Source organism: Netta rufina, assembly GCF_964035555.1.
Source record: "Netta rufina genome assembly, chromosome: 12".
Lineage (NCBI taxonomy): Eukaryota > Metazoa > Chordata > Aves > Anseriformes > Anatidae > Netta > Netta rufina.
The window spans coordinates 13,332,880-13,358,889 of NC_140135.1; the positions used below are offsets into that span (position 1 = coordinate 13,332,880).

At 36.9% G+C, this 26,010-nt stretch overlaps 1 protein-coding gene across 2 annotated transcripts; it reads left to right on the forward strand.

Moving 5' to 3' along the window:
* Positions 1-25,129, forward strand: WDR44 (WD repeat domain 44). Of its 2 annotated transcripts, none has more exons than XM_084293880.1 (20): positions 1-153; positions 6,634-6,667; positions 10,023-10,097; positions 10,584-11,217; positions 11,883-12,013; positions 12,111-12,203; positions 13,107-13,243; positions 14,158-14,241; positions 14,544-14,650; positions 15,605-15,756; positions 17,150-17,288; positions 17,384-17,448; positions 18,630-18,743; positions 19,574-19,696; positions 20,310-20,501; positions 20,673-20,774; positions 21,133-21,248; positions 22,698-22,825; positions 23,516-23,647; positions 24,050-25,129. In XM_084293880.1, the coding sequence occupies exons 1-20, from the start codon at positions 77-79 to the stop codon at positions 24,142-24,144; spliced, it is 2,730 nt and encodes a 909-aa protein (XP_084150006.1). In that variant the 5' UTR covers positions 1-76; the 3' UTR covers positions 24,145-25,129. The 2 variants fall into 2 exon arrangements, with proteins under 2 accessions (XP_084150006.1, XP_084150007.1); XM_084293881.1 differs by having other exon boundaries at positions 24,053-25,129.
* The last annotated feature ends 881 nt before the right edge of the window (positions 25,130-26,010 follow it).

A 26,010-nucleotide genomic window follows, 5' to 3' on the forward strand; every position in this document is an offset into this window, starting at 1 on the left:
CCCCCGCCGTGCCCCGAGGTGGCGGCGGCCCGGCCAGGCCCGGCCCGGTCCCCGCTCCGTGCGGCCCGGCCCCGCCATGGCCTCCGACAGCGACACCGAGGAGTTCTACGACGCGCCCGAGGACGTGCACCTGGCGGCCGCCTCCCCCACGCCGTGAGTCCCCTGCCCTGCCCTGCCATACCCTGCCCTGCCCTCGATTCCCTCCCTGCCCTCAGCGCGGCCCTAGGGGAGGGGGATGCGGCCGCCCCCTCGCCTGAGGTGTGGGGGTCCCGGGGCGGTGGAGCCCTGCCTCAGCCCTGCGGCCCCCCAGCAGGGTGCTGGGCCGGGTTGGGGGGCCCTGCTCGGCCGGGGGTTGCTGGAGAGGGTGGTGAGGAGACAGGCAAGGGGATGCGAGGGACTGGGGGGGCTCTCGGGGGGCTCTTTTGGGGGCTGGCAGCAGGCGTGGTGTTGGTGAGATGGTAACGGCCCGTCTGGGGCAGCGACACGTAAGGTTTGGAAAAGATGTGTGATGAAATAAGGGCTGGCGGAACTGATTCTGGAGCGCGATTAAAATAAAAGAGCTTTCAGGGGGAAAAGGAGAGAGCAGGCTCCCCCAGCAACAGGCGAACTGTTGCTGTGCGTAAAACAACTTCTGGTGCACCCTGTCACTTGTTTTTAACAGCGTTGCATTGACGTGTCTTGTGAAATGCAAGCGTGGGGTTCCGTGCGGTGAGTTTAACAGCGTTTTTATAGTGCAGATTCAGAGCTGTTACCTCAAACAGCGTCACTACGTTGTTAATGTTAGTAAAACACATTATTTCTTCTTTAATTTATAAATATCTTTCTGGTTTTGTGCTAAAACAGGTTATGGGTTGTATCAGTTCTGGTTTTCACGCAGCCTGGATCAAACCTCTCCATCATTTGATCTCGCAAGATGAGGTTTCATGTAGGTTGTTTGAAGAGCAATAAGATATGGATTGTGGGATCCAGCCATTTGAAGCTTTAATAATTGACTAAGAGCTCATTTTAATCTGTGTGCCAGTGGCTGCTGGATGCCTTGAACAAAGGAAAAACTAGACCTGTGCTGCTCACTCCCACATCCTGTATCAAAGCTCTTCTGAACTTAGCTTTTTACATAGCACCATGAAAAGCACATCTTGGCACACAGTTCTGCAAGATATGGTGAGCCAAATTAACAGCATGCTGTTGCTGAAGTGTTGTGTTGCTCCAGCTAACCTTGCCCTGGCAGTAGTGGTCATCAGACTCCTGAGTTGCTTTAACTCAGGAATTCAAAGCAGCTGAAAACTAGAAACAGCAAAACCTATTCAGTAAGTTAAAACAGCTAGAATCTGGGAGGGCAGGGACAGGAGAGGGTAAAGGTGTGGGATTGTGTGGCTAGAAGCAGAAGTGGGAAGCAGGAAACATCTTTTGCTTCAAGAGAGCCATTAAATCTGACCTGACTGCATATCCTGCCTTTTATTTGATACAAATAATGCCATATGTCCAGGCTTGAAAGTTTCCCCCACCTGTATCTAAGCAGAACTTGATATGAAGTTAATAACTTAAAACTGAAGATGCTTTTTGGTTTTGTATTGCTCTTCCATAACCTATAAGGATGCATCGTTGACTCAATTTGATAGAGATCAGTCAGCTTGAGTCAAGGAAGGAGTTAATCTCAGAGGATTTACTTTGCAGTGCAGATACTGAATCTGTTATTCATCTGACATTGAATCTCTACTAACAATATTGAGAATATTTTCTCTAAATAAGCTCTGAGGTTTCTTAAGAGCTAATTTCAAATTTCCATTGCATGCTTCTTGGAAGCAGGATTGTAGATTGTAGTTTTGAGACCTGTATGTGTACTGAGTTGAGATCCACAAAAAACAACCCAAAACCTCATGGGAAGAAGGGCAACTGAAAACAAGTTCATGTGACCCTCTGCAGTTAGAGGTTTTTCTTTGTGCATTCACCATTCTGATATCAGCAAAATGACTTGGGAATTGATTTTACAGCATGTTACAGCCAGTTTTTAGCAAAGTAGTGTAGATATATTTGCCCTCATTAAAATTGTGGGTTTGGTAGCTTCCTCCCTTCTGCCCTGTGTGGGGAAGTTTACTAACTGCTGATACAGAAATTCTGAAAGTGGCAACTTCTTTGCTATTTAATTGTTTTGCTAGTTATCTCTTGTGATATGCAAGAATGGAATTTTCAAGTTGGATGTAAGCTCCCAGTTCCCACCTGCAGTTTGGGTTTCCAAAGATTAAACTCTCGCTCTCAAGGAAAGCACCGTATCTGCATCCTCACATACACATATGAACTGGTGCTTTAAAAGGATTAATTAGTAAAAAATTACAGAACTTGTTACAAAATGTTTGTCATATAATAGTGAACTGAGGTAGCTCATGGATTGATGACTTCTGTAAGGGGAAGTGTGTTTAAATGAGATGTTTGGAGACTATTGTTTTGCCTCTGGGGAGGCCTATATCCTTCACGTCTGCTGCAGGTAGATCTGTCCTTTTGTGGGTAGCTCTGCTTTTGTCATGACATATGGAGAGTGTCCATCTTACTGATAGCTAGGTCAAAAGCAATGTCCCTTTCTGAAAGCTTTTTAAGATAACTAGTGAAAAAGAAACCAAGGTGCCTATGTGGACCAGTCAATGAAGGCATCTATTTGTTGTACGGTCAACAAATTGGCGAGGAAGAGGTAGTGTGACAGAAAATGTCCTTATTCAACCTCTATCACTCTGCTTTCAAAAGACCATAACTACGGAAAAGGTCTAGAAAAGGTCTTCATGTCTCTAATAATTTCTGGGTCTCTCATGAAGAAGGATGTCGGCTTTGAGAGAAGAGAATATGAAGTAAGGCTCCCTTGTTTGGATGCAGGCGTGACTGACTTTATCTCATAAATAGGAAAAGCACTTTACCCACTCAAATCAAGAATAGCCAAACCTATTAGTTTGAATATCATATACTTAATAGCAAGGAGTAAGTTTGTTCCTGCTATACTCTTATCCTAAAAACTTGTTATAAGAAACCAAATAAAAGGCACTAGATTCAAGAGACGGTGTAGGTAAAGAGAAATATTGTGTGGTACGTTCAGAAATTTAATTTCTTAATTCTAGCTTCAGTAGTCCTTTTTTTTCTAAAGATGTTTCAACGCTTTTCCTGAAGAAATGAGTTTTCTTTGTAGGAAGCTGGATAATGTTAAGGTGTGCCCTGTTTATACATGAGACGTGTTTAGCACAACTTTGTGTGTGTGTGTGTTAGCCAGTGCACAAAACTGAAGTCAGCAGGAAGTGGAGCACTCATCACTTCGCTGTAGTGCCTTGCAGCACTGCAGACAGGTTTCTGCATCCTGAGCTAGCTGAAGATCCCACACGCTTTCCAAGGCTAGCTCAAACAGTGCATTGCAGTAGTGACTCGGTGTGGTTTAGAAGGTGTGGACTACCACAGAGAGCAGCTTCAGGAATAATTGTAGCTTCCAGGCCAGCCTTGAGTTAGAGGGAGGAAACCATGGTGTGCCTCTGCAAGCTGAAGGACACCAGTAAGTACTGTGCTGGCTGAGGTTGAGCCTGTATCTTCTGTACAAGGTGCAACAACTGTCCATACCCTTTGAATCTCTTTCCATCTGCCTGTTCCCACGCTTTCTTTGTAACAATGTTCATCCTCCCAGGAAATCAGGCAGTTTACTTCCGGAGTTCAACCAACGGGAATCGTTTAGCACACTGGGTTTGTTTTTTGAAGGGCTAAATGTAATTTATTTTTTTTTCTCTCACAAAACTTAGCAACAAGAAGTTGAAAATGTGAAGCTTAGTAAAGATTGAGTTACTTGTTGGAAAAGGTATTGGGCTGGAGCTACGAGTGGGAGAGACAGCCTCATGCAGTCTGGTCAGCATTAGGATGAATTTTGCAGCTGAAGAAATACAAAAAAGTTCTTCAGGAGTTTGTTTGACTTAGATATTAGTCAGACATGTGGTTATGTTTGTTCAGGTGAAATGAGCGGGTGAAATAGGATTTTTCTTTGACTACTGCCTAATCTTTATGGATAACCTTGAACTTCTCCCTTTGTTAAACTGGTATTACAATGGTATCATAAGAAAACTGAAGCTAGAAGCATTTTATTTGAAGTGTAATCTACAAAATCTGTTGCTATGAAAGTTTTAATCATATTATTTGCTGAACAATCATATGAGAAAACAAAATGAAGTTCTTGCATTTTCTGTGGTGTGTCAGTCTTTATGTTTTACCTGATAACCCTGTAAAGCCACAGACCTTTCAAAGCAAAATCAGTATTTGGTTATTGGGTTGTTGATCTACATAGAAAATCTTTTCAAACGCTTTTGCTGCTACATGCAGAAACACATACAGGCAGGAATTTCAGATGCAGTGTCTATAAAACTATTGGCCTTCACGTAAAACTGAATGGGAAGAAGGCTGGTAACTTCACATGGTTGGGAAGGCGAGACCATTGCGGAGTAGTGTTGACCTGTGAGATACTTCAGCTACCAAACTTGCTCTTTGGCTTATTTTCTTTATAAATGTAATAGCGCGTAAGCAGCAACTAATCGTGACTAAGAGAATGATATTGAATAGCTGAAAATTTTTCGGCCAAAATATTTTTCAGGGAAGCCACTGAACTTACGTGGCTATATTATGAACACATCTGAAAGTGGTAGCATTGCCAAAGTCATGGAAGCTTTGCAATGTTTTCAAAGCATGGTAATTTAAATGGCAAAGCTTTACCTTAACATTAGACTTGTATGCTCAATAAATCAAGCAATCAGTACAGTTATATTCTATACCTGTGATCTCTAGCATTTATCCCCTAAGCAGCTTTGTTGTAATGCATCTGAGTAAAACAATGGGAAATAACATCTGTTTCAGTCTTTTTGCAGCTTGCATTTTTTGTTACCCAGTTGGAGGAATGATTTGCCTGTACTGGCAGCGATGTGCTAATTGATGGGAAGTGTCAGAAAACTGAAGTAGGGATTTGCACTTTATTTAGGTTGTAACGTCTAAGCAGTACCTTGTACAACTGGACCATGTGCTTGCTGAAGCCTAGGCATTAATGTAGTAATTATAAAACGTGTTTCATTATTGAAGTCATTTTGTGTATTTAATGAACTGACACACAATTTGACCTCTGTTTCTGTGGAAATCCAAGAGTAGATAGTAGAATTGAAAATATTTCAGTAACAAGAAATTCAGCACAGGTTCTAGTCTTTCCCAGCAATATATTATTATGGGAGACCAAAGACATGTGTGTTTTTCAGGTCAAAATACCAATTGCTCACTTTGCACACCGTGGTCAGTACCTTCTAGAAAGGAGCATTCTTTGAAACTGTGTTACAGATCTTGTGTGTTTTAAATGTCAAGGTCTGCACAGATACCAGTTTAAGAGATTAAATTAGTTACACATAACATAGTCTTTAAACAAATCCTCTGTGCTTTCCTTAACTCTGCTGTAAAAGTGCAGTCTTTTCTTGTTGCCTTAAAATATTCTCAAACAGTAAAGTATAATTAAAAAAGAACCAAAATTCTTAAAAAAACTAGTTGGAAGTATGTCTTTTTCAGAAGATATTGTCTCTTAAAGCCATCATTTTGGAGTCAGGAGGGTCAAATTAGACTGAAATCTGTATTTGTCTGTATTGGTTGGTACAAGATGATACAAATTGTTGAATGTCCCTGACCTTGGTAGCTACCTGGGATGATTTTGCACTCCAGATTGTAGTTACATTTAGTGCTAAACCTGTAAGGCTGTAATCTGTAACTTGGTTCTGATTATGACTGACAAACTTCTTTATGTATTCGTAAGATCTTGTAGACATAATAAACCAAGTGAGTCATTGCTTAAGTATCTTCTAGAATTCTGAAAATCTCGTGAAAATGCAATTTCAGGATATAATAAAGGTTGACAGTTCACAGATGGGATTGCATGGTGATCTGAAGAGAAGTAATTATTTGATACCAGTCCCCTTTGATACCTTGTTGCATGTGATTAGTGATATGAGAGGTTGTGTGTGAGTGGATGCTAATGCAACTTAACTGCTTCAGAGTATGGATTTTGGAAAGCAAGCAGTGCAAAACTGCTTTTCTCCTTTCATGATGTAAATGCTTATAGTTACATTTAGCATTGTGATTAGAAACAAGAGTTTTCAATTACTAGAGATGTTGAAAAGCAAAATGTCTATGATAATGTTGACACTACAGATTAGGATTCAGGCACTTGATTTGCAAGATACTAGGGCGTTTGTACTTCTGCTTCCCATTTTGGTGTCCACCCTGTGCTTTCTGTATAAACATGCTGATTTTAAAGTATCTATAATGGGAGATGTTCTTCAATGTCTGCTTGGAATAGCATCAGTTTAGAAAAGGGTGATAGAAAAACGGTTTCTAGAAACTTGAGCTGAGAAACTGTCAGGGATTATAGAGCCTCCAGTAGATCTGTGCATCTTAGTTGGGCACTTACGTCTATGTGGAACATTTTTTGTAAAAGAGAGAAGTATCAGGAGCATTCACTTTGCTTGTGTGAAGCATCGAGTATACATTAACCGTAAAGGAAGACTCTGTTAGAGATTGTTTAATATGAAGTTTACTGTTAAGAGATGTATTTTTCTTGGAGCTGTACTTAAGTCTGTCTTTTCTTTCTAACAGGTCACCAACGAAAGTTGGATCCCATGTGTTAAAGGTAAGTTTCTTAAAATCAGACAAATATTTGTTGATGAACATAGTGCTAAGCATTTTCACCTAATGTAGTTGTGCTATGGTAGTTCTAACATCTACACAGACAGGAAATTGTAGACTTTCCTTGCTGTAGGGAGCAACCATTGGGCTTACATCTCTTGAAGTTCCAACTTTACTTTTATTTACAGTATGTTAACATGTCATGAAGCTAATTTTATTCAAAAAAAATAAAAAATACAATTGAGTTGTACCCAATTACTAGACTGTCCTCTTTCAGGTGATTTGTGAATAGGAAGTAAGTTCCTGCAGGACTTGTTCTTTTGGTCAGAATTTATCTGAAATAGTTGAGTCTGCTCCCTTCAGTCTTCAAAACAAGCAAAATCTTTGTGTGTATACTTCAGAAAGCCTCCCCTCTAAGTTATATGAAAATAAAATACTATATTTAGCTTATTGAGACAGCATTGCCACTTCCCACACAGGTAATTGGTATGCTGCATCTGTGCACAGTGACAGTGCAGCTGAAATCTGACACACATTAAATAGGTGAAGAGTTGGAACATTGTACAAATAACACTCATTTGCCTGTCTCAGAAGGGCCAAATGTGGTACTATGCAATACTTTCACATGGAATAAAGAAGACTTCACACTTGACACTGTCCTAAAAATGCTGGTCGCACAAAATAAGTGTTTATGACTCGTCAGCAGTGTTAGAAAATAAGTTATAGTACTCTGGTCTCCAGCTGCCAGCAAATCAATAATCTTTTTTTTTTTTTTACAGTGATACAATATCTTATGGTATCTCTTGTGGAACAGACTTATCCCCTATTTTGTGTTCTACTTAATATCCCTTTAATCGTAAAGTATTACATGTTTAAACCTTTCAGGAAACGTAACTATCATTCTGACTAAACTCATCGCAGTTAAACTAACTTTAATGTCAAATTTTGTTGACTGAAATGTGGAGAATTTTTAGCTATAAAGTTTTGCATGTTATAGTTTTTTCTTTTTCTAAGTGTCTTCCTAAGTCACTTGTTTAGCTGTTTTTGAAGCTGAAGCATTAATTCCTTCTCTTATTGGTACCATATCAGTTCAGTGAGTGTGTGACTAATGGTATAGTTTGTCTTGGAGTGGGGAAGAATTATTTCTTAAGTCCAAAGTTTAACAGGTGTGGGAGATAAAATGTCAACAAAATTAGAAATTAATACAATGGGCTACTGTAGGCACTGGTTACACTTCAGTATTTAAGTTATATCTTTGAAGACAGATTTTTAGTGATAAAGCAAAATAGAACTTGCACTTGCACTAGAAAGATTTTGTATGGAAGGTGGGGAAGGGAGTGGACAGGAAAGAAGAATTTTTCTGTAACTGCAGCTGTCTCTGCGTGACATTCCATTTCTAGAGGTCAAAGCTCTAAAAGGTGAATGTTTACAAGTGTTTTTTCCCCAAACATTAGTGTGTGTTAATATGCTATAAAAAGTTTTTGACTAGCTGAATATCTTAGAAGAAACATCTTTTTTTGTCAGCACTACGTAGCCAGAAAATCTTTCAAAGTCAAAAAAGGAGAGGTCTTTTTTAAAATACTCACTGAAAAACGTGAATTAAATGTTTAATATGGAGAATAACTTATTTTGTGTATATCCAAAGCCGTGTAAGCTAAATTAAATTAATAGCCCAACAAAAATATTTTATAATGGTAACAGTTAATCTCTGTGGGCTCTAACATTGTGGGGTGACAGCTGAGGACTGCTGACCTCTGCAGGAATTATCAGAGTTCTATATCTGTTGGCAAGAAGGAGTAGAAGAACAACAATTCTGTATCTCAGCTAAGGGAATTGGTCAAGATACATTTGTTTTCCCTTAATTTTTTGAGCAGTTGTTGGCTTATTAGGTAGCAATTTTTAGATCCAGTAATGAGAAGTCCTTCTCTTTTGTGAGACAAACTCTGGGCTGCTCCATTAGTCAAGAGGTCCCTTCCAACCTCAGAGTTTCTATCAAATTCCACTTTTGATACGGCTTTTATATATAGTATTTGCAGGCAATGTCAAAAAAACAAACAAACAAAAAAAAAAAACCAACAACATGCAAACAGAAGGCATATGATGAATGTGTTAATAGACCATACTAACTGAGGTTAAGGTAGGCTTCTGGTTAAAGCACTATCCTTCTATGGTATAAACTACTTCTCTGAACACAAGATTTTTTGGGAGTTGAATATTTTTACTCACAGCTAGGGTATTTTCAGACCTGTTTTAAGTCTTTGTATAGATTTCCATACCTAGCATGCCCAATATGTAGTCTAATTCTTCTGTTCACAGGGCTGCTTATCCTAAGGATGATAGCTTTAAGTCTTGCGTAATAAAAAGTAATTAAATCAATTGCAAAGACTGAATGCTTTATTTTGGCACACAAACCCACTTCTAGTGAAATCTTTTATTCTTCATTTGATAGGATATGCCAGAGTGTTGATGCTATTTATACACTTCTAAACTATGCTTCTTAAATTGCAAACTGACTTCACATCACTAGTGTAATATACTCGTAGTGTTGATGATACATATAGAAACTATAAATGGTATACTCAGTTTTGAATATTCATGCAGTCTTTTATCCAAATGTTTTGAAAATGTTCTTGTTTTTTTTTTTTGCTTGAATCTAGTAATTCCATTTGTTCTGCTACAGTTTATATAAATTTCAGAAGAATCTGCATGAAGATGACTGATAGCAAAAATAGTGCTAGATATAGTTATTGTAGTAGAAGGTAAGATTCCATGTCAGAACCTCAAAGGCGTTTTTGTGACTACTTGATAGATCTGCCTATCTTAACCTGCTAACTTCTAATTGTTTCTGTCATAAATGGTGATAATACAGTTCTTGCATCCTTTCCCACAACCTGATAAACAGCAAAATATTTTTGTAGCTTTTATTTCCTCCAGATTATTAAATACATGTATTTCTCTAAATTTCATGCTACCTTCAGTTTTATCTCAGTTGAGGTTGCAACCTGTTAAATATATAGAACTTATGCATATAAAAGAAATCTTATTTGAAAAAATATTAATGTTTATCATGGAGTCTGTTCCATCAGATTTCCCTACACTGCAACAGTAGCAAGGAGAAGGTAGAACACCAAATGTTGAATTGCATTTTTGTTTAGTGTGCAGGCTGACTCTGTGTGCACTAGTGTGAAATAATATTCCTGTGTACAGTGCATTTCTGTGTACTGTACATGTTTATATGACAGCGGGTGAAAATGCTGCAGAATTATTTTCCTTACACTATTTAGTTTGTTGTAGCTGTACTTCAGATCAGTTTATTGAAGAACTTCTTACTACCTTCTACGTGTGTTTTTTTTTCATAGGACCTAGACAGCAAACTACACAAAGCTGGAAATGAAACCTTTGTACAAGAAATGAAACAAGATGATTCAAAAGAGGTTAGCTAAATACTGCTTTACTTTTTCATCATCACACAAGAAATACTAAATAATAACATTAATCAGTTGTCATCTGAAAACTGACAGAGGTTAGAATTCATCGTTAACGTGAGATTGTTCATCTAAAGTGTAAATATCAAGCTAAGCATTCTGAAAACAAATTTAAGATTCATTAGTGATAAATTGTGTGGTTTACAGGATCGTATGTATCAGTGTGTGAGAGCTTGGAGGGTTGAACAGCTTTTGAGACAGAACCAGCTGTCTCAAACTAAGTTAGAGGAGTGGAAATTATTCACTTTTATCTTTCAGATATGCCTATTTCTGCACCTAGGTTTTAATCTCCAGAATTTTTAAGCAAAACGTATTTTGAATGCAAAGCAACTCTTCAATGGAAGGATTTTTGTGGGTATTGTACAGACCAACTGGTAAGTGTTCTCCAGGAGTGCCTGCTGTTTAACAATAGAATTTCTTTTTTCATTTCTTTAGATTATTGACAGTATTATAGAAGAAAGCCAGAAGGCACAGCAGCTAGAGGATGATGATTCCTTAGGTACTAGAGGAAAAGGACTGAGTGTTCCAACTTCAGATACAAATGCTTGGATTGCTGGAGCAGGTATCATTAGTAATATTCCAGAAGTATTAGCAGCTAAAATACCATTACAAGAAGATCCAAGTGAACCAATGTGTCAGAGTATGGGTAAGGACACTGACCTGAAGTCTGGGAAGCTTTTGTTTACTTCTGAGGAACAGGAAATTGATAAATTAACAGAAGTAACAAATATGACTGACCATAAAATGAATGAAACTGAAGCACAAGAAGAAACATCAAAAAATGAGGACATAACAGAGAAGAAAGAGGCAAACGCTTTAGAGCAAGTAGCTTCAGATTTATCTACCAAAGACCTTCATACAACAGAAGAAATGCCTCCAGCAAAACCTCCAAGGCAGCTTACTGTAGAACCTGATATAGTTGCTAGCACAAAGAAGCCTGTTCCAGCACGACCACCACCTCCAACAAATGTTCCCCCACCAAGACCACCACCACCTGCACGGCCAGCTCCACCACCCCGGAAAAAAAAGAGTGAACTGGATTTTGAAGTGCAAAAACCTGTTTTAGAAGGCAAGTATTCAATTTAAATGGCTTTAGGTGTCTACACGGTTACTGTTTTTGTGTTTTGAGTGGAGAATCATTTAATCTTGTGATTTCAGTTTAATTGACCTGTAAAGAAAAGGAAAAAGTCTTTTAACAATCTTAGCTTCTTACAATGTAAAAATACCCTTTTGCATTACAAATGTTCCTAATTCATGGACTTTCTTGCGTACGGACACATTTTACCAAAATAGCTACTTTTGCAGCAAAGAGAATTGGCCACAGTAATGCAGAAACAAAACAAAACAAAAAAAACACGTGATACAATTGCAGAAGTATCTTACAATAAAGTATCTGCAATATGTATTAGCATAGAAATACAAGTCAAGGTGTAATCTGAGGCTTCATGAAAACGAGTAGTTCTAGGTTACTAGAAAAATGATCAAAAGGGGAAAAAAAAAAAAGTTTCTTAATAAAATTTAAGAGAACTAGGTGTGAAACCATGCTTGTGCATCCAGCTACGTATGAAATATGTAAGTGATGAGACACCTATAGTGGTGGTTGGTATAAAAACAAAAAAAACTTGCCGGAAAGGGTGCTTGGGAGTTAAACTATTATGCTAGGACTCCAGTAAACTGTGTAGCCTGTCCATGGCTAGTTTTATGCTCTTCTTCCTGATATGAATCTCTTTCCAGTTCCTCGAGAGAATTTCACAGCTGGTGGTCTTTTAACTCCAGCTACAGCAACAGAAGGCATGCCCAAGGATTCTCAGCCTTCTTTGGATTTGGCAAGTGCAACTAGTGGAGATAAAATAGTCACTGCACAGGTATTGGGAAGTGGTTCTGAGACTGAGAATAACTAATATTTTCTTTGATTCTGTTGTTATACTAGAGATTATGTATTCTATATTTGCAATGTTTCAGGAAAATGGGAAAGCAGCTGATGGTCATACAACAAATGAAGTACTTGGACCACAAAGACCGAGGTCTAATTCTGGAAGAGAGCTCACAGATGAGGTAGTAATAAATGTGGTCTATACATAGTACTTTTCTGTGCTTGCAATTTCCTGTCTGAGTTAAATGGTATAGTCACATCACTCTTGCCTTCTGACCCACTATATGCTGTGACTAAAGGCTCAAGTAGAAGGGACAACATGCTGACTTTGTCCACATAAAGACTTCATAGTTCCTGAGTCATTTGGGGTATTAGTGTTTGAAAGCATGAGGTGTAATAGATATGGGATGATACGAGTCTGTGCTTGTAGCTGTACAAACATAGTACAAGATTCAACATAAGGGAACACCAGGAAACTTGATATTTTTTTCACGCATAGGAAAAAGGAAGCAGTCAGCAATAAGAGAATGACCTTCCTAATATTAAGAAATAGTTTGTTCAGTTTATAAACTGCAATAATCCTAGTGATGTTATCAAACTGTTACCAGTTTATTGGTGTATGTTTGTGGGTGGTTTATTACTGCTGAACAGGTATACTCATGCTCCAAAAAAACACTTTACTCTTGTGTTCTGCTTGCTAGGTTTAAATACTCTTTCTCTGTAGGTAAAGGTTCTTCGACTAAATCTAAACTACAGCTGCTAGAATATCTGAAAGGGTATTCAAAATCTTTTAATTACATATTAGCATGGAAGGTGTCAGGCAGTGTCTGATGTCAGTATAGCTTCACTTCTGATCTATGAAACTGAAGCTTGTGACGACATGTAATTGTTTCACTACATGTAGTGGTTGATAGCACTTGCACTAACATGCCAAAGGCAAATTTAGCTTGAACTTTCTTCAGAAAATATAATGAATTAGAGAATCATTCTGTAATATAATGTGTAAGACCAGATGATTTCTGTTTTGCTCTAGGTTTTGGAGCCTAATCAACTCATCTTGACTTCACACCTTATTTTTTCCATAGGAAATTCTAGCAAGTGTAATGATAAAAAACCTTGATACAGGTGAAGAAATACCCCTGAGTTTGGCAGAAGAAAAGTTGCCAACAGGCATTAATCCCCTCACTTTGCATATCATGAGGAGAACTAAGGAATATGTCAGGTATGAATGATGATATCTTTCAGCTCTTTATAATACTGTTGCTCTCATTGTTTTTGCATGCATGGGGACTCTTCTTATGCAATTAAGATCCCTGATCAATCTGTCTCTAATTTGCACGTTCAATTCCCAGCTCTTTATGAACTAGCTTATTTATTGAGGCAACAGAATTGTTTATTGAATTATTCTAATTTAACTAAAAGTTGATGGTAGTACTGGAATGTGCACCTCTCAGGGAAGTATCTCTGAAAATCCAACTGAACTGCAGTTAGCACTAAATGTGCTAAATATTATCGTTTCCCTTATGAATTAAAGTACTTGAATACAAACAGTAATTATTATGCTCATGCTACCTCCTCCTTTAAGCTTCTCAGTGTTTAATTTAGTAGAATGTGGTGCTGTGAGATCTGTGGTCATTACAGCTGACTACATGGGGGTTTTCCTTTTCTCGGCAGAGCATTAGGCCCTTCTGATGCTTAAAACTGATTCTATTTGTAAAACTTGGTTTAAAAAGAATATCTAGACTGATGCTTTCCCTATTTTCATCATCAAGAAACCGGATTTTTTTCCTAATGCCTAAAAATAAGTGCATTATAAATTAGATAATTTCTTTTTTCTTTTTTTTTTTTCCATTGCTCTGTTATTGAAAAGCTCACTTCTATGAAACTATCTTTGGTACCTAGGGAATATATGCAGTTTTAGTATCAAGATTCCTAACAATTGAAAGATCTGTTTTATCACTTGGTTAACATTGTGTCCGTATATTTCCGATATGTGATGTGAAAGAATGAAGTGGAATCCTAAAGTTCCTACTTCATTGATAGTAGGATCCTAAAGATCCTACTTTGTTGATGTTTCAGTCAGTTTAGATTTAGCATGATTTTATACTAAACAACAATCACTTCTGTGTTTCCTAGTAATGATGCAGCCCAGTCTGATGATGAAGACAAAATACAGACGCAGCAAACAGACACTGATGGAGGGAGGTTAAAACAGAAAACGTAAGATATTGTTTCATGTCCCTACGAAGAAATGTCAGATTTCATTTTAGTAACCTGAAGTTCCCCTTCTCACTTCTGAACAAGTTCACTTTTAGGTACAAGTGATACCTGAAACTACGTAAGCCCATTGTTCTGCAGTTAAATTAAAGGTTACATGACTGCTGGCAAATTAAATGCTTATTTTTAGAAGCAATAATGGAAAACAGTAATACTGCATTTCAAAACAAAGTTATTGATTCATAATAGGGGAAAATAAGAATTTGCCAGTATTATGTGTTGAAAAAGTTTCCTTGCTTTTTAAGGACCCAGCTGAAAAAATTCCTCGGCAAATCTGTAAAGCGAGCAAAGCACCTTGCTGAAGAATATGGCGAACGCGCTGTAAATAAAGTCAAGAGTGTTCGAGATGAAGGTCAGTGACACTGTTTCCATGCTCCGCAAATAGTCTGTTTATCCTCACGCCTCTTGAAATCGAAGCTGGCTGAGGGGCATTTACCACTGTATGCTACCACTGTACAGTTGATAATGATGTGGCTTCTTAAAGTTTGTAGCTGAGTAGGCATTTTGAGAATATCAGGCTACGAGAATGAATTCTTGTATAGTAGCTGGTGAATGACCTTTTTGGCTAAATCAGTTAAATACTGTATTTTTTTATGCTGTTAGAAAGCTGTCTGGGTATGAAAACAAACTTTTTGAGAAGTTATTCCAGCAAAGTAAGAAGTTGGGATTGTCTTCACTGCTTTAATGAAATCAGATAGTTTTCTGACAGTCAATTCCATATTCTCATAAAAACAGAGCTCCTATTAGTTTTCCTAGCTACAACTGAATTCTCCCTTTGTTTCACCATTATTTTTTTTCAGGCATATATGATACTTCAGTAAGCCAGTCTAACCGTAGCCTGAGATAAGTGCTATAGAATTGCTGTGCTTTAGAATCCTATGTTACCGCTGACTGTTTGCCCCACCTGTTTTTGCAATTCTTATGCTTCACAGTCAAACCACCTGGCCATTTCAGCACATAGAAACCAATACAATTAAATGGATGATTTTCAGCATGCATTAAATTGACAGAAATTGCTAACCACAGGATGTGCTGAATGCAAAATTTGTTGCAAGAAACAGGGCAGAACAAAAAATGATGGCAATTACTTCTAGTGTTGACTGTTTTACTGCAACGTAAAATCAGCGTAAATGTGTTTTTAGACCTTGATGCAACAGTACTTTTGTTTCACTTTAAGATCTTAAAATTGCCTATCAAAAGTTGCTAATTCAAGACTGATTTGCTACCAAAATGTTTTGGCACAAATGCTTTCTAATAGAAAAAATGTATGCTGCAATATGTACTTCCAAATTTGTGTTCCTCTTAGTCTTCCATACAGATCAAGATGATCCTTCTTCCAGCGATGATGAAGGGATGCCATATACAAGACCAGTTAAGTTCAAAGCAGCACATGGCTTCAAGGGACCTTATGATTTTGAGCAAATTAAAGTTGTTCAGGATCTCAGCGGGGAACATATGGTATGTCTCAAATTTCTTCTGTGGCTTTTTTTCATTTCTTCTGATGACCTTCAGAAATAACTGTCAAATTTCTTCTTGAAATTTCCGTTCCGAAAAAGTAATATTTTGGCATGGCAAAACCACCGCATCTGGCAAGAAATGGAAATTCAGCTGATTTGATGAGATCATCAGAAAAAAAAAAACAGTAGTCTACACATACTTAGGCATGAGGAATTCTCCAGAGCTTTTCCTCAGAAGAGTTTGTTTTTCTGGTTCTTGTAATTACAAATCTAGGCTGAGTAGTCTATGATTCGCTACCAGAACTGAGCACAGAGCAGTGAGTTTGAACCAATCAGCAGCAAATAAGCTGTTTTGCTTAACAGAGATTTGACTGTAAGTATTGAACTGAAACACTACATTGGTTCCATAGGCAAAAGTGGGGAGAGATTAATGGGGTATATACATTGGAATGATAAGGATGGAAGAGACTGGAGTGTGATGCTTGCAAAAGGACAACTGTGGAGAGTGATGCAGCAGAACTACCCATCCATCACTGAAGCGTGCATGCTCCCCTGCAGAGTCTGAAATGCACTGTAGTATTCCTGACTTCCCAGATACTTCTGACAGCAGCTGTGTAACAGCAATTGAAGCTGTCCTTTATCTTTAACTGTTAGACCAAGGATAATGACCTGTAGTAACCAGTTTGACTGTAGAGTTCAAGCTTGCCCTCCAAAACTGAAGTTTCTGGTCCTGAAGGTAATGCATCTGTATAAGGTTTCCATCAAGCCAGTAGCTGACTTCTTAAAACCTAGAAAATTACCCAAAAGTATCCTAAGAGAAAGTTAGGTTGGTGGAATCAAGTACCTCGTAGCTGTTCATTAAATAACAAAGAGGAGGTTGAATACTGCTTGTGCAGTATTGTGTTCTTACTGGTTGCTGACTTTTTGAACTTGGCACTGGAAAAATAATTGTTGTCATCACAGGCTTTGCGAAATGCTCATTTAATTTATATATACGTAGCACTTGGTTTGGGTGCCAGAATGCAACTAAGCATGATTACTCAAAAAAAAAGAGATAACGCAGCTTGTGGTAACTTCAAGCACAGCTACAAATACTTGCTACTTCTGCAAATAAGTCCTGCCTTGCTGACTGTTAGTAAGCATATCAGTTTTACGTAGAATGCTGTGGCAACATCGAGCTTCCTTAACTCCTCTCTTACAGAATAATCTTCCCTATATGCTTCATCTTTTCAACTATTTTTTGCAAAGCTTGTTACGCTGTCCACAAGCTTTAACAACTACCTTTCAGTGTCTTGATAGTGTGTCCTAAATCATATCAGTGGATATTCTAGAAGGGTTTCTTGCTATGGAAAAGGGCACTTTAACTTAAACTACAATCTCTTCGTTTTTTACAGGGTGCTGTTTGGACAATGAAATTCTCTCACTGTGGTCGATTACTTGCATCTGCAGGACAGGACAATGTAGTGAGAATATGGGTTTTAAAAAATGCTTTTGACTACTTTAATAATATGCGAATGAAATACAACACAGAAGGTATCTTTCTGTATATTAGTAGAGCTCTAAAACATTAGAAATTCTAGTTTTGTAGTAACATAGAGATGATCATGGAATTTCTGCCTTTGTTCTAGGCCGTGTTTCTCCTTCCCCATCTCAAGAGAGTCTGAATTCTTCGAAGTCTGATACTGATGCAGGGGTATGCATATTAGATATTGAGAGGGAAAGAGGTGGGGGGAGAAGTTGCACTGTTCTGCAATGCCAAATCTTCGTTGTCACTTCATCCAAACGCATTAAAGAATTTTTGCCCTGAGGCATGGGCAAACTGTTTAATCAACAGATTTCCTCAGTTGAATACTGTTATCCCATATATATGAGATGTAAGCAAGAAAAAGTCATTAAACTCAATGCATTACAAAATCTGCTTAACTTCGCTGTGACCTTTTGACAACTAACTCGTTCCTCAGAGTAGATTTCAGAATTAAATACTAAAGAAGGAAAAAACATTATCGAATTTCTTGACCTAGTGTTTTGTCTTAGAGCATTACTTGGAGTTAACATTTGACTTGCTGCCTTTTCTGAGAAAAGGCAAGCTGAATAATAGGATACTCAGAAGCCTGTTAAAACATGATGTTCTTTACACATCTGTATAGAATTAAATGGAACATATCATACCAAAAGTTAGGACATTGTTACTTGTATTCAGATATTTTGTAAGCTTGCCATTAAAATCTACATAATCAGGATTTTTCTATTTTTGGTTTTCAGTAATGTAAGAAAAAGATAATAAAATTGGGGGTAAAGTTTTTTAGCAGTAGCGTTATTTAATGTGTTGCCTTGGTGGTGGGGAATCTTTCCTTACCCTTAAGTGAATATGCCACACACAGCAGGGTTGTTGTTTTGATTTTTTTTCATGACAGCTTTAGTATAGGAACTTCTAGTCTTGTTTTGCACTTGTCTATTCTGGAAGGCGCTTTTATTAGGAAGCTAACGTTCTTGATATGCATTAGGAATATTGAAAAATACGTCAGTTTATTTTCTAAATCAAAATGCACTTTCAAGTTTGGTATGCTCTGTTCCAAAAACTTATCTTCAACTGTTTGCTTTAATTGCTGTCAAGCTTATCCCATTGAATAAAAGCTGTATTGATGGACAGTGTAGAGCTGCTTTGTTTTGGCATTTTGAGATGATGTTTCACAGCGCGTTTGTACTTGAAAATGACTGTTTTATTTTTTTATTAGGACAGTGCTGTTTATTTTAACTTTTCTAGGAGTAGTTATTCAATTCATATTGGTCCTGTAGATTTTGTTAGCAGTAAATGCTATATTTTTAATTTTTCCAACTGACATTTTCTAATGTTTCAAAACACTTATCTGATAGATTTGCAGTGGAGTTGATGAAGACCCAGATGATAAAAATGCCCCATTTCGTCAACGACCATTTTGCAAATACAAAGGCCACACAGCAGATCTTCTTGATCTTTCCTGGTCTAAAGTAAGGCACCATAATAGAGACATCACAGTTCTGTGTTTTCATTGTTTTCTTTTGACAAATGTCATTGGAACTATATTTATAAACAATATGAAATAATTTTTGAATTTAAAAGAAAAGGTTTTTAGAAACATTGCTTATTGCATCTGAAATAACTGATAAAATGAATAACTTCTTAGACTTCTCTAAGTCTTGGAAAAAAAAAAAAGCTAGTAACAATTACTAGCTTTTTTTTTTTTTTTTTTTACTAGTTGTGTATTCACTACTAAAGCTAGCTTAATTGTTTAGAGTGAGAGGAAAAGAATTTCCATTGAGCAATTTTGTGATTTCTGATTTATGGCATTAACTGCTTTTCTTGATTTCCATATACTTCACTGTTTTTTGCAAAATGTACAGATTCTATAGTTATTGAAAACATAATATATATTACCTTGTACTAAATAGAAACTAGAAAATTTTCTTGTACTTCTGAAATGTTTCACATGAAGCTAACTTGAGTAATTCTTCATATTGGAAGACTTGTCATTTTATTTAAGAATTCAGTCTGGTTGGAGGACCTTAGGCAGGAGAGGTTCTCAACCCCTTCTATTTTGCAATAAAACCCTCTCTTTTATACTGCATTACAGTCAATGCTCTGGAAATACTGTGGTAAAGAAAATTTTTGCATCACAGTGAACCAGTGTTAAACTAGAACTGTTAAACGTATTTATCAGTTGCAAGAAAGCATGTACAAGGCACTGCAATGCAAGCCAAAATTTGCAGTATCAGGTTGCTCCTGTATTTTCTGTTACGTTTGTGCCTATTAATAACCGTGGAATTCTTTTGTTACACAGAATTACTTCCTGCTTTCTTCTTCTATGGACAAAACTGTCAGATTATGGCACATATCAAGAAGAGAATGTCTCTGCTGTTTCCAGCACATAGACTTTGTTACTGCTATAGCATTCCATCCAAGGGTAAGTGTAATTGCCCTGTTTCTTCTAGAGACAGAATTTGAAATGACAAGTCTTCCCCCTTTACTTTTGATTTTTAAAAGCACATTGAATAACAGCATTTGTACACTTCAAAAATATCCCCATTAGATAATGTTCCAGAACTGTGTGTTGATCTTCATCAAACATCTCCAGAAATGTACGTTTAACCATACAGAGCTTCCTAATATTAATAAAACTGAAGGAGAGAAGCATTTTTGGCATTCCCTGAATCTATTCATATGTAACTAATAGATGCATTAGGAACTCTGAAGGGAACTTTGAGCTCCTGACAGGATTAGTATTTTTCTGACTTATGTTCAGAGGATAAAAAGTAACAGTAAACAATTCTCTAACTTGAAGTACTTCTGTTCCTTTGACAAGGTTAAACGTATTCAGTCTAAAATCTCTAAGAAACTGAACTCTTTTTACCAGTAACTTTAACGTTGGCTTTTCAGTAATCTGAAACTTCATAATCAATTAATTTGGGAGGCTCTAGATAAGAGATTGTTTCAAAGTGGGGTGGGAATATTTTAAGGAAATACTTCAAGGGCATGTTCATAGCATAAGCTGAGATTAATGCAGTGTGTCCTCTCAGGATGACAGGTACTTCTTAAGTGGTTCATTGGATGGGAAACTTCGACTCTGGAACATTCCTGATAAAAAAGTGGCATTATGGAATGAAGTAGATGGGCAGACAAAATTGATTACAGCTGCCAACTTCTGTCAGAATGGCAAATATGCAGTCATAGGCACATATGATGGAAGATGCATCTTCTACGACACAGAGGTAAAAAGTTTTGAAACCGTTTTCTCATGCTAAAGAACAAATGGATTTAAAAGTCATGCTTATAATTTACCTATAAAGAATCAAACCTGTTAGAACTTGAAGCAAAATAGCTTGAAATTGAAGTTTTTACATGATTATTTCAAATCAGGATAAAATTTAATTTATTTTCAGCACTTGAAGTACCATACACAAATTCATGTGCGTTCTACTAGAGGCCGAAATAGAGTTGGAAGAAAAATTACTGGCATTGAACCTTTGCCTGGGGAAAATAAGGTACCGTTTTTCAGTGCAACTTTGGCTCAGTATGGCATTTATATCTAATGCTCAGTAAGTTTGTTTTGCTTGCTCAGCTAAGCTATTTGCTGTAACTTGCTTAAATCAAGATTTTTCTAAGACTCCTAAAACAAAATTGCTCTTTGGTGTTACACACTTACAGAACGCTGAATAGTGTTAAAACATTTTTTAAATTACATTTTACTCTGTGATTAATGCAAAACTGAGAAAATGCTTGTAGATGGCTTTCACTGATTTTTTTTTTTTTTTTTTTTTTTAATTCTTACTGTTTCAATTAACTCTGCTCCTTCTTGGGCATGCTAATGGTTTTCTCTTCTACGTTTCTTATCTTTTCTAGATATTGGTCACATCAAATGATTCCAGAATCAGATTGTATGACCTAAGAGATTTGTCTTTATCTATGAAATATAAAGGCTATGTCAACAGTAGCAGCCAAATCAAAGCCAGCTTTAGGTAAGACAGGAGTTCTTGAATTTTGGAAATACCATAGATGAAGTACAGAGGCTTTTGGTTGAATAACCCGTTTAGTTCGGTATGAAAGTGAGTCTCTGAAACGTCACTTAGCTCAGAATACAGAGGTAACTGCAGGCTCTGGTCAAGAATGACATAACTGCCTATGGGCTGAGATCCTTCTATAAATGATTGAATCCTTTTATATTGACAGTATGATCATTCTAATTACGAGAACTGTGCTGCAGCTGGTAGGGCTGGAACACTGTATTCTTTCTCCTCTGTGGTAAATACATTTAATGCCCTTACTTTTGTTGTGTTGTAGATTGGTTGTTGGTCACCCAAATATTGCTCAAGGCTGTTAGTAACCCCGTGTATCATAACTCTCAGGAAACAGCCTGAAAATCTGAGTTTGAATTCTTTTTTCCTGTTTTCCTGTGCTTATCTAAGATATTCTTCTCAGTTTGGGTGTATTGCTGTGACTGTCGCAGAAATAGTAGTTTTTAGGATAGAAAAAGGAAGGGCAGAAGGGGAGAAGAACATCTATTCTACTTCTCTTTGAGCCTTTTAGAAGTTGAAGGGGAAAAACGCTTGGTTATCTTTTTAAGCTAGATGTTTAAGCACAGGAGGGTGGTGTTTAAGGAGAATAATAGTAGGTTTAATCTTGGTTGTCATCTGGTGGTCTTTGGGTCAGCTTAAAGATGGTTTCGGTGTTTCACAGAATGGCTGATGTTGGAAGGGATCTCTGGAGGTTATCTTGTGCAGACCCATGCTCAAGATTAATTTCCCAAATTAAGTCATCTCTACTTACAAGACTGTAGCATGGTATTAGTTTTGATAAGTAGCATATGTATATAGTAAGTAAATTATATACTTGAGTATATATTGATATATATTATATCAATATATATATTGAGTGCATGTATGGCTTTGTCTCTGTCAGTGTGTATTAGTCATCTGGTTAGTCTTATTGAATGCCTTTCATCTTCCACTTGTGTGGACTTTTTTCTGCCCATAATTTGTATTGCAAACGATTCCTGTTATACAGTCTCAGGTGTTCACACAGGTCCCAGACTCAGAAGCAAATTGTGCCTAAAAATTATGCCAGTTTTTTGTTATTGAGCATAGCTGTTTAATTTAACCCTATTCTATTCTAGTATTACCCTATTATACGAGATGCTGCAGGAGAATGGCTTCTGTGCACCATTATGAAGTTGTCTTATTCACAAGAACAGTTTTTTCAAAGTTTTTTTCTTTTATCAAGAAGCTTACATATACCTTTTTTTAGAGACTGCAGATCAAAAAATACAGTCTTCAAAGATAAAGGAGCAGTTTTGAGTTGTGAACTTAGCCTGGCTGCACTTGTAAAGTTGCAAGTCATCTGAAGTGCCGTTGTAACAGTTGCTTGAACATCCAATGAAAGTAATGTTTTTTTCTTCTTTCTATTTTTAGCCATGACTTTACGTATATTGTAAGTGGTTCAGAAGATAAATATGTTTATATTTGGAGTACCTACCATGACTTGAGCAAGTTTACGTCTGTAAGAAGAGACCGTAATGACTTCTGGGAAGGCATTAAAGGTAAATCAGTTTTTGATCTTTGTTTTATCAAAGCTTATATGATTTCAAAAATTAAAAAAATATTTTTCTTTCAGTTTTAATTTGCTTGGCAGTGCTATTCATTTAGTTTGAACAACTTGTTAGCATTTCAAAAGCAAGGTGATATTAAGTTGTGGGCTTTTAATGACTGGACTCTGTCAGAAAACCTTGTCCTCAGGAAAACGATGCATGAGATTGGGATGCATGACTGGGATGGCAAGTGGCAAAGTAGCTTCAGTCAGAGATTCTAAATGAATGTAATGTATCACTGGCAGAAATGGATTGCTCATCAACGCTTAAATCCTTTATGGAAAAGTAACTTTGCAAACAAATGCAAACATTCTTATTGTTCTTTAAAATCTATAATGAAAGAAAAAAATGCAGCTCTCTTCTATTTATCCACCATGCCCCCCATACCCAAGTGTTTGGAAAATGCATGACTGTTTATATTAAATGTGCTTCAGAGTTCTTGACAACTGGTTTTGGGCACTTCAAAGAGCTGAGATCCTCAATCTTGTAAAACAATGAAAATTGTTCCTTGAATTATGAGCTTACCTGGTTCCACTAGCACTGGTATTCTGGGATATTTACTGAAATGTATGCTTGCTGTTTCTTGTAAAGATTAATAATTCCTTGAAACAATGTAATCAAAATTGGGTTGTCTTTCTGAAGCGCACAATGCAGTGGTGACATCTGCGATTTTTGCTCCCAATCCTGGCTTGATGGTATCTCTGGAAACTTCTGATAAGCAAGAAGCTGAAAGTAAAGGAGAAGATTCTGAAACAGCAGATACCATTCCCTCTGGTAGGTATTTACGATGATCTCTGCTTGTTAGCATGGTATGAGAAGGAAAACAAGAAAACTACTTTCAGTTTGGGAGGGAGGCTTTGGAACAAAAGTCCTTGTAGGGAGCATGGATATATTTGTGACTTAGCAGTGGAACATTTTGACAGCTCTTGTATTCTTAAAATCACAGAGAAAATGAAGTGAGGGGCATAGCTAGTGCTCTTTGTACTTTAGGTGTATTCTTGTTATATCTGAGCTGTTATGAGGTATGTCTGTCTCTACCACATATATAATGTAATAGTCCCTTTCCTAGAAATGCAGATGTTTCTTGAAGTAATAGTTAGAAATAACGTTTATATATATTTGTATTTATATATATAACAGTTAAATAGAAATAACAGTTTATTCTCTTTCCTTAAGGAGCATTGAAGATGGATCACACGGAAGTGCTTTTATCAGCTGACTTTACTGGAGCAATCAAAGTCTTCATTAACAAAAAGAAATATGTATCTTAATTATTTTGCAACTGACAGCATAAAGCTATGGTACTATGGGATTCAAATTCCATAAATAATGTGGGTAAAAGCAAAGTATCTAATGTAATAATGTTACCGGCTGATTTATTTTAAAATCTTTATTTTAAGGCTACTTAAATATTGGATCCTTGGAAAGCAGTGTACCTATTAACACCTGGGCTTATAGAATAGAGAGGAATGTGTAAGAATAATCCTGCCATACATTAGAATCTAAACTTTCTGGGGGAAAAAAAAAAAAAGATATTTGCAATTTAATTGTGAACCTGCACAGGTTTCTGCACGAAAACGTATTCACACAGGTGTGTGCCTTTTGGTTACATGCGCTAATTTGAACATATATCAAGAAGAATATAGTGGTGCTTGTGGCCACTAGATGTCAGGAGTGAGAGTGGAGACGGATGGAGGGGAGGGATGGCTGAAAAGATGCTGAATGATTGTCTGATCTTTGCACAAAAATCCATTTGAGAAAGATCTTGAATTTGTAGTAGTTCTTGTTCAGAATTTTAAGTTATGCAAGTTATCAGTGGGTCATCAACCATGTGTAAATGTTTTTATAAATTTCTGAACTTCAGGACGTGAAAATTTTTGTTGTCTTTTAATTGTTGTGGACTTTAGATTCTTATATATAATTTTTTTGCACACTGGAGCACAATACTTGTGTAAAGAATTCTCGCATTCCTTGTTCATGGGCACCAGGATATATTCACCTTCCAGATAAAATTAAGCTGCATTAGAAAATTCTTATATTTTACAACTCTGTAAAATAAATTGTTTACATTTTTTAAGCATTGTAGCTTAAAGTTCTAAGTTCCTGTTTATTTGTTTAGTGCCACTGAATTTTGAAAGTCTTTGTAAATATTCATATAAAACACCTATGAAGTAACATTCTGGGCATCATAACCCACGAAATGTTATTGATGGTCAAGTGTTTCAGAGAACAGATGTATCATTAAACTTGGTCACACACTTGGAAGTTGTTGCTTCTTTTCCATTTTGGTTCATAAATTTGCCTTTTGTCTAAATAACTTTGATCAGTTTCTCACATCATTGTCTTGCATTCACTTGTTACTTTGGAGTTCTGCTTTGTCTGATCTTGTCACTTTTTAACAACTTTATTTCTGAAATAATGGGGAATAGTGTATTGGAAATGGATAAGCTGTTTTTTTAAGCATAGTTAAAGAGTAGTTACATGGTAATTTAATGTAAGGAGGAGACTTCAAAAGTGTGTAAAGAGAGCTGTCCTTTCCATTAGTGGAAGAACAAAGGTATGGAAAGTCAGGAAATCAGTCCTTCTCTTTTAATTCTTTTCTTGCTTGGGAGAATTTGACCATGACTGTGTAAGACTGTACCAGTACAAGAAAGGGAGTTGCAAGGGGTACATTGTCTGACAAAATAAGTAGAAAAAATGTTATGTGCTATAGAAAATTATTTTCAGATGGCACACTTGGAGTAAGTATAACTCAGATTTGAAAATGCTTGTGTACATGAGACAAAAACAAGCTTTCAAGATTTTGGTTTTGTTACTTTGAGTTCTACAGAGTTGACAGCTGACACAATAGAGAGGAATGTGTAAGAATAATCCTGCCATACACTAGAATCTAAACTACGTAAAATATTTGGTATGTGACTCCAAAAATGAGTTTCTGTAATAGGTTATATATCTAGAAGACTGTAACTGACAGTTTCCTGTGAGCTAATCTCAGACACTTCTGAAGTTTGGTATAGATGCTACACATTTAGTGACATGCAAGCAAAGAAGCTGCTTTATATAGTATAAACACCACCCCTTTGCTACAGCTTTCATGAAGAATCCTGTAGATCCTGCTGGCCCCCCAGCTTGCCTTG

What these genes read in the sequence shown, in the direction of transcription:
- WDR44 (XM_084293880.1), top strand. Translation starts at nt 77, where the DNA reads ATGGCCTCCGACAGCGACACCGAGGAGTTCTACGACGCGCCCGAGGAC. An exon ending in ATAAAATAGTCACTGCACAG is followed by an intron (nt 12,014 to 12,110) that starts GTATTGGGAAGT and finishes GCAATGTTTCAG; the next exon opens with GAAAATGGGAAAGCAGCTGA. An exon ending in GCATCTTCTACGACACAGAG is followed by an intron (nt 20,502 to 20,672) that starts GTAAAAAGTTTT and finishes ATTTATTTTCAG; the next exon opens with CACTTGAAGTACCATACACA.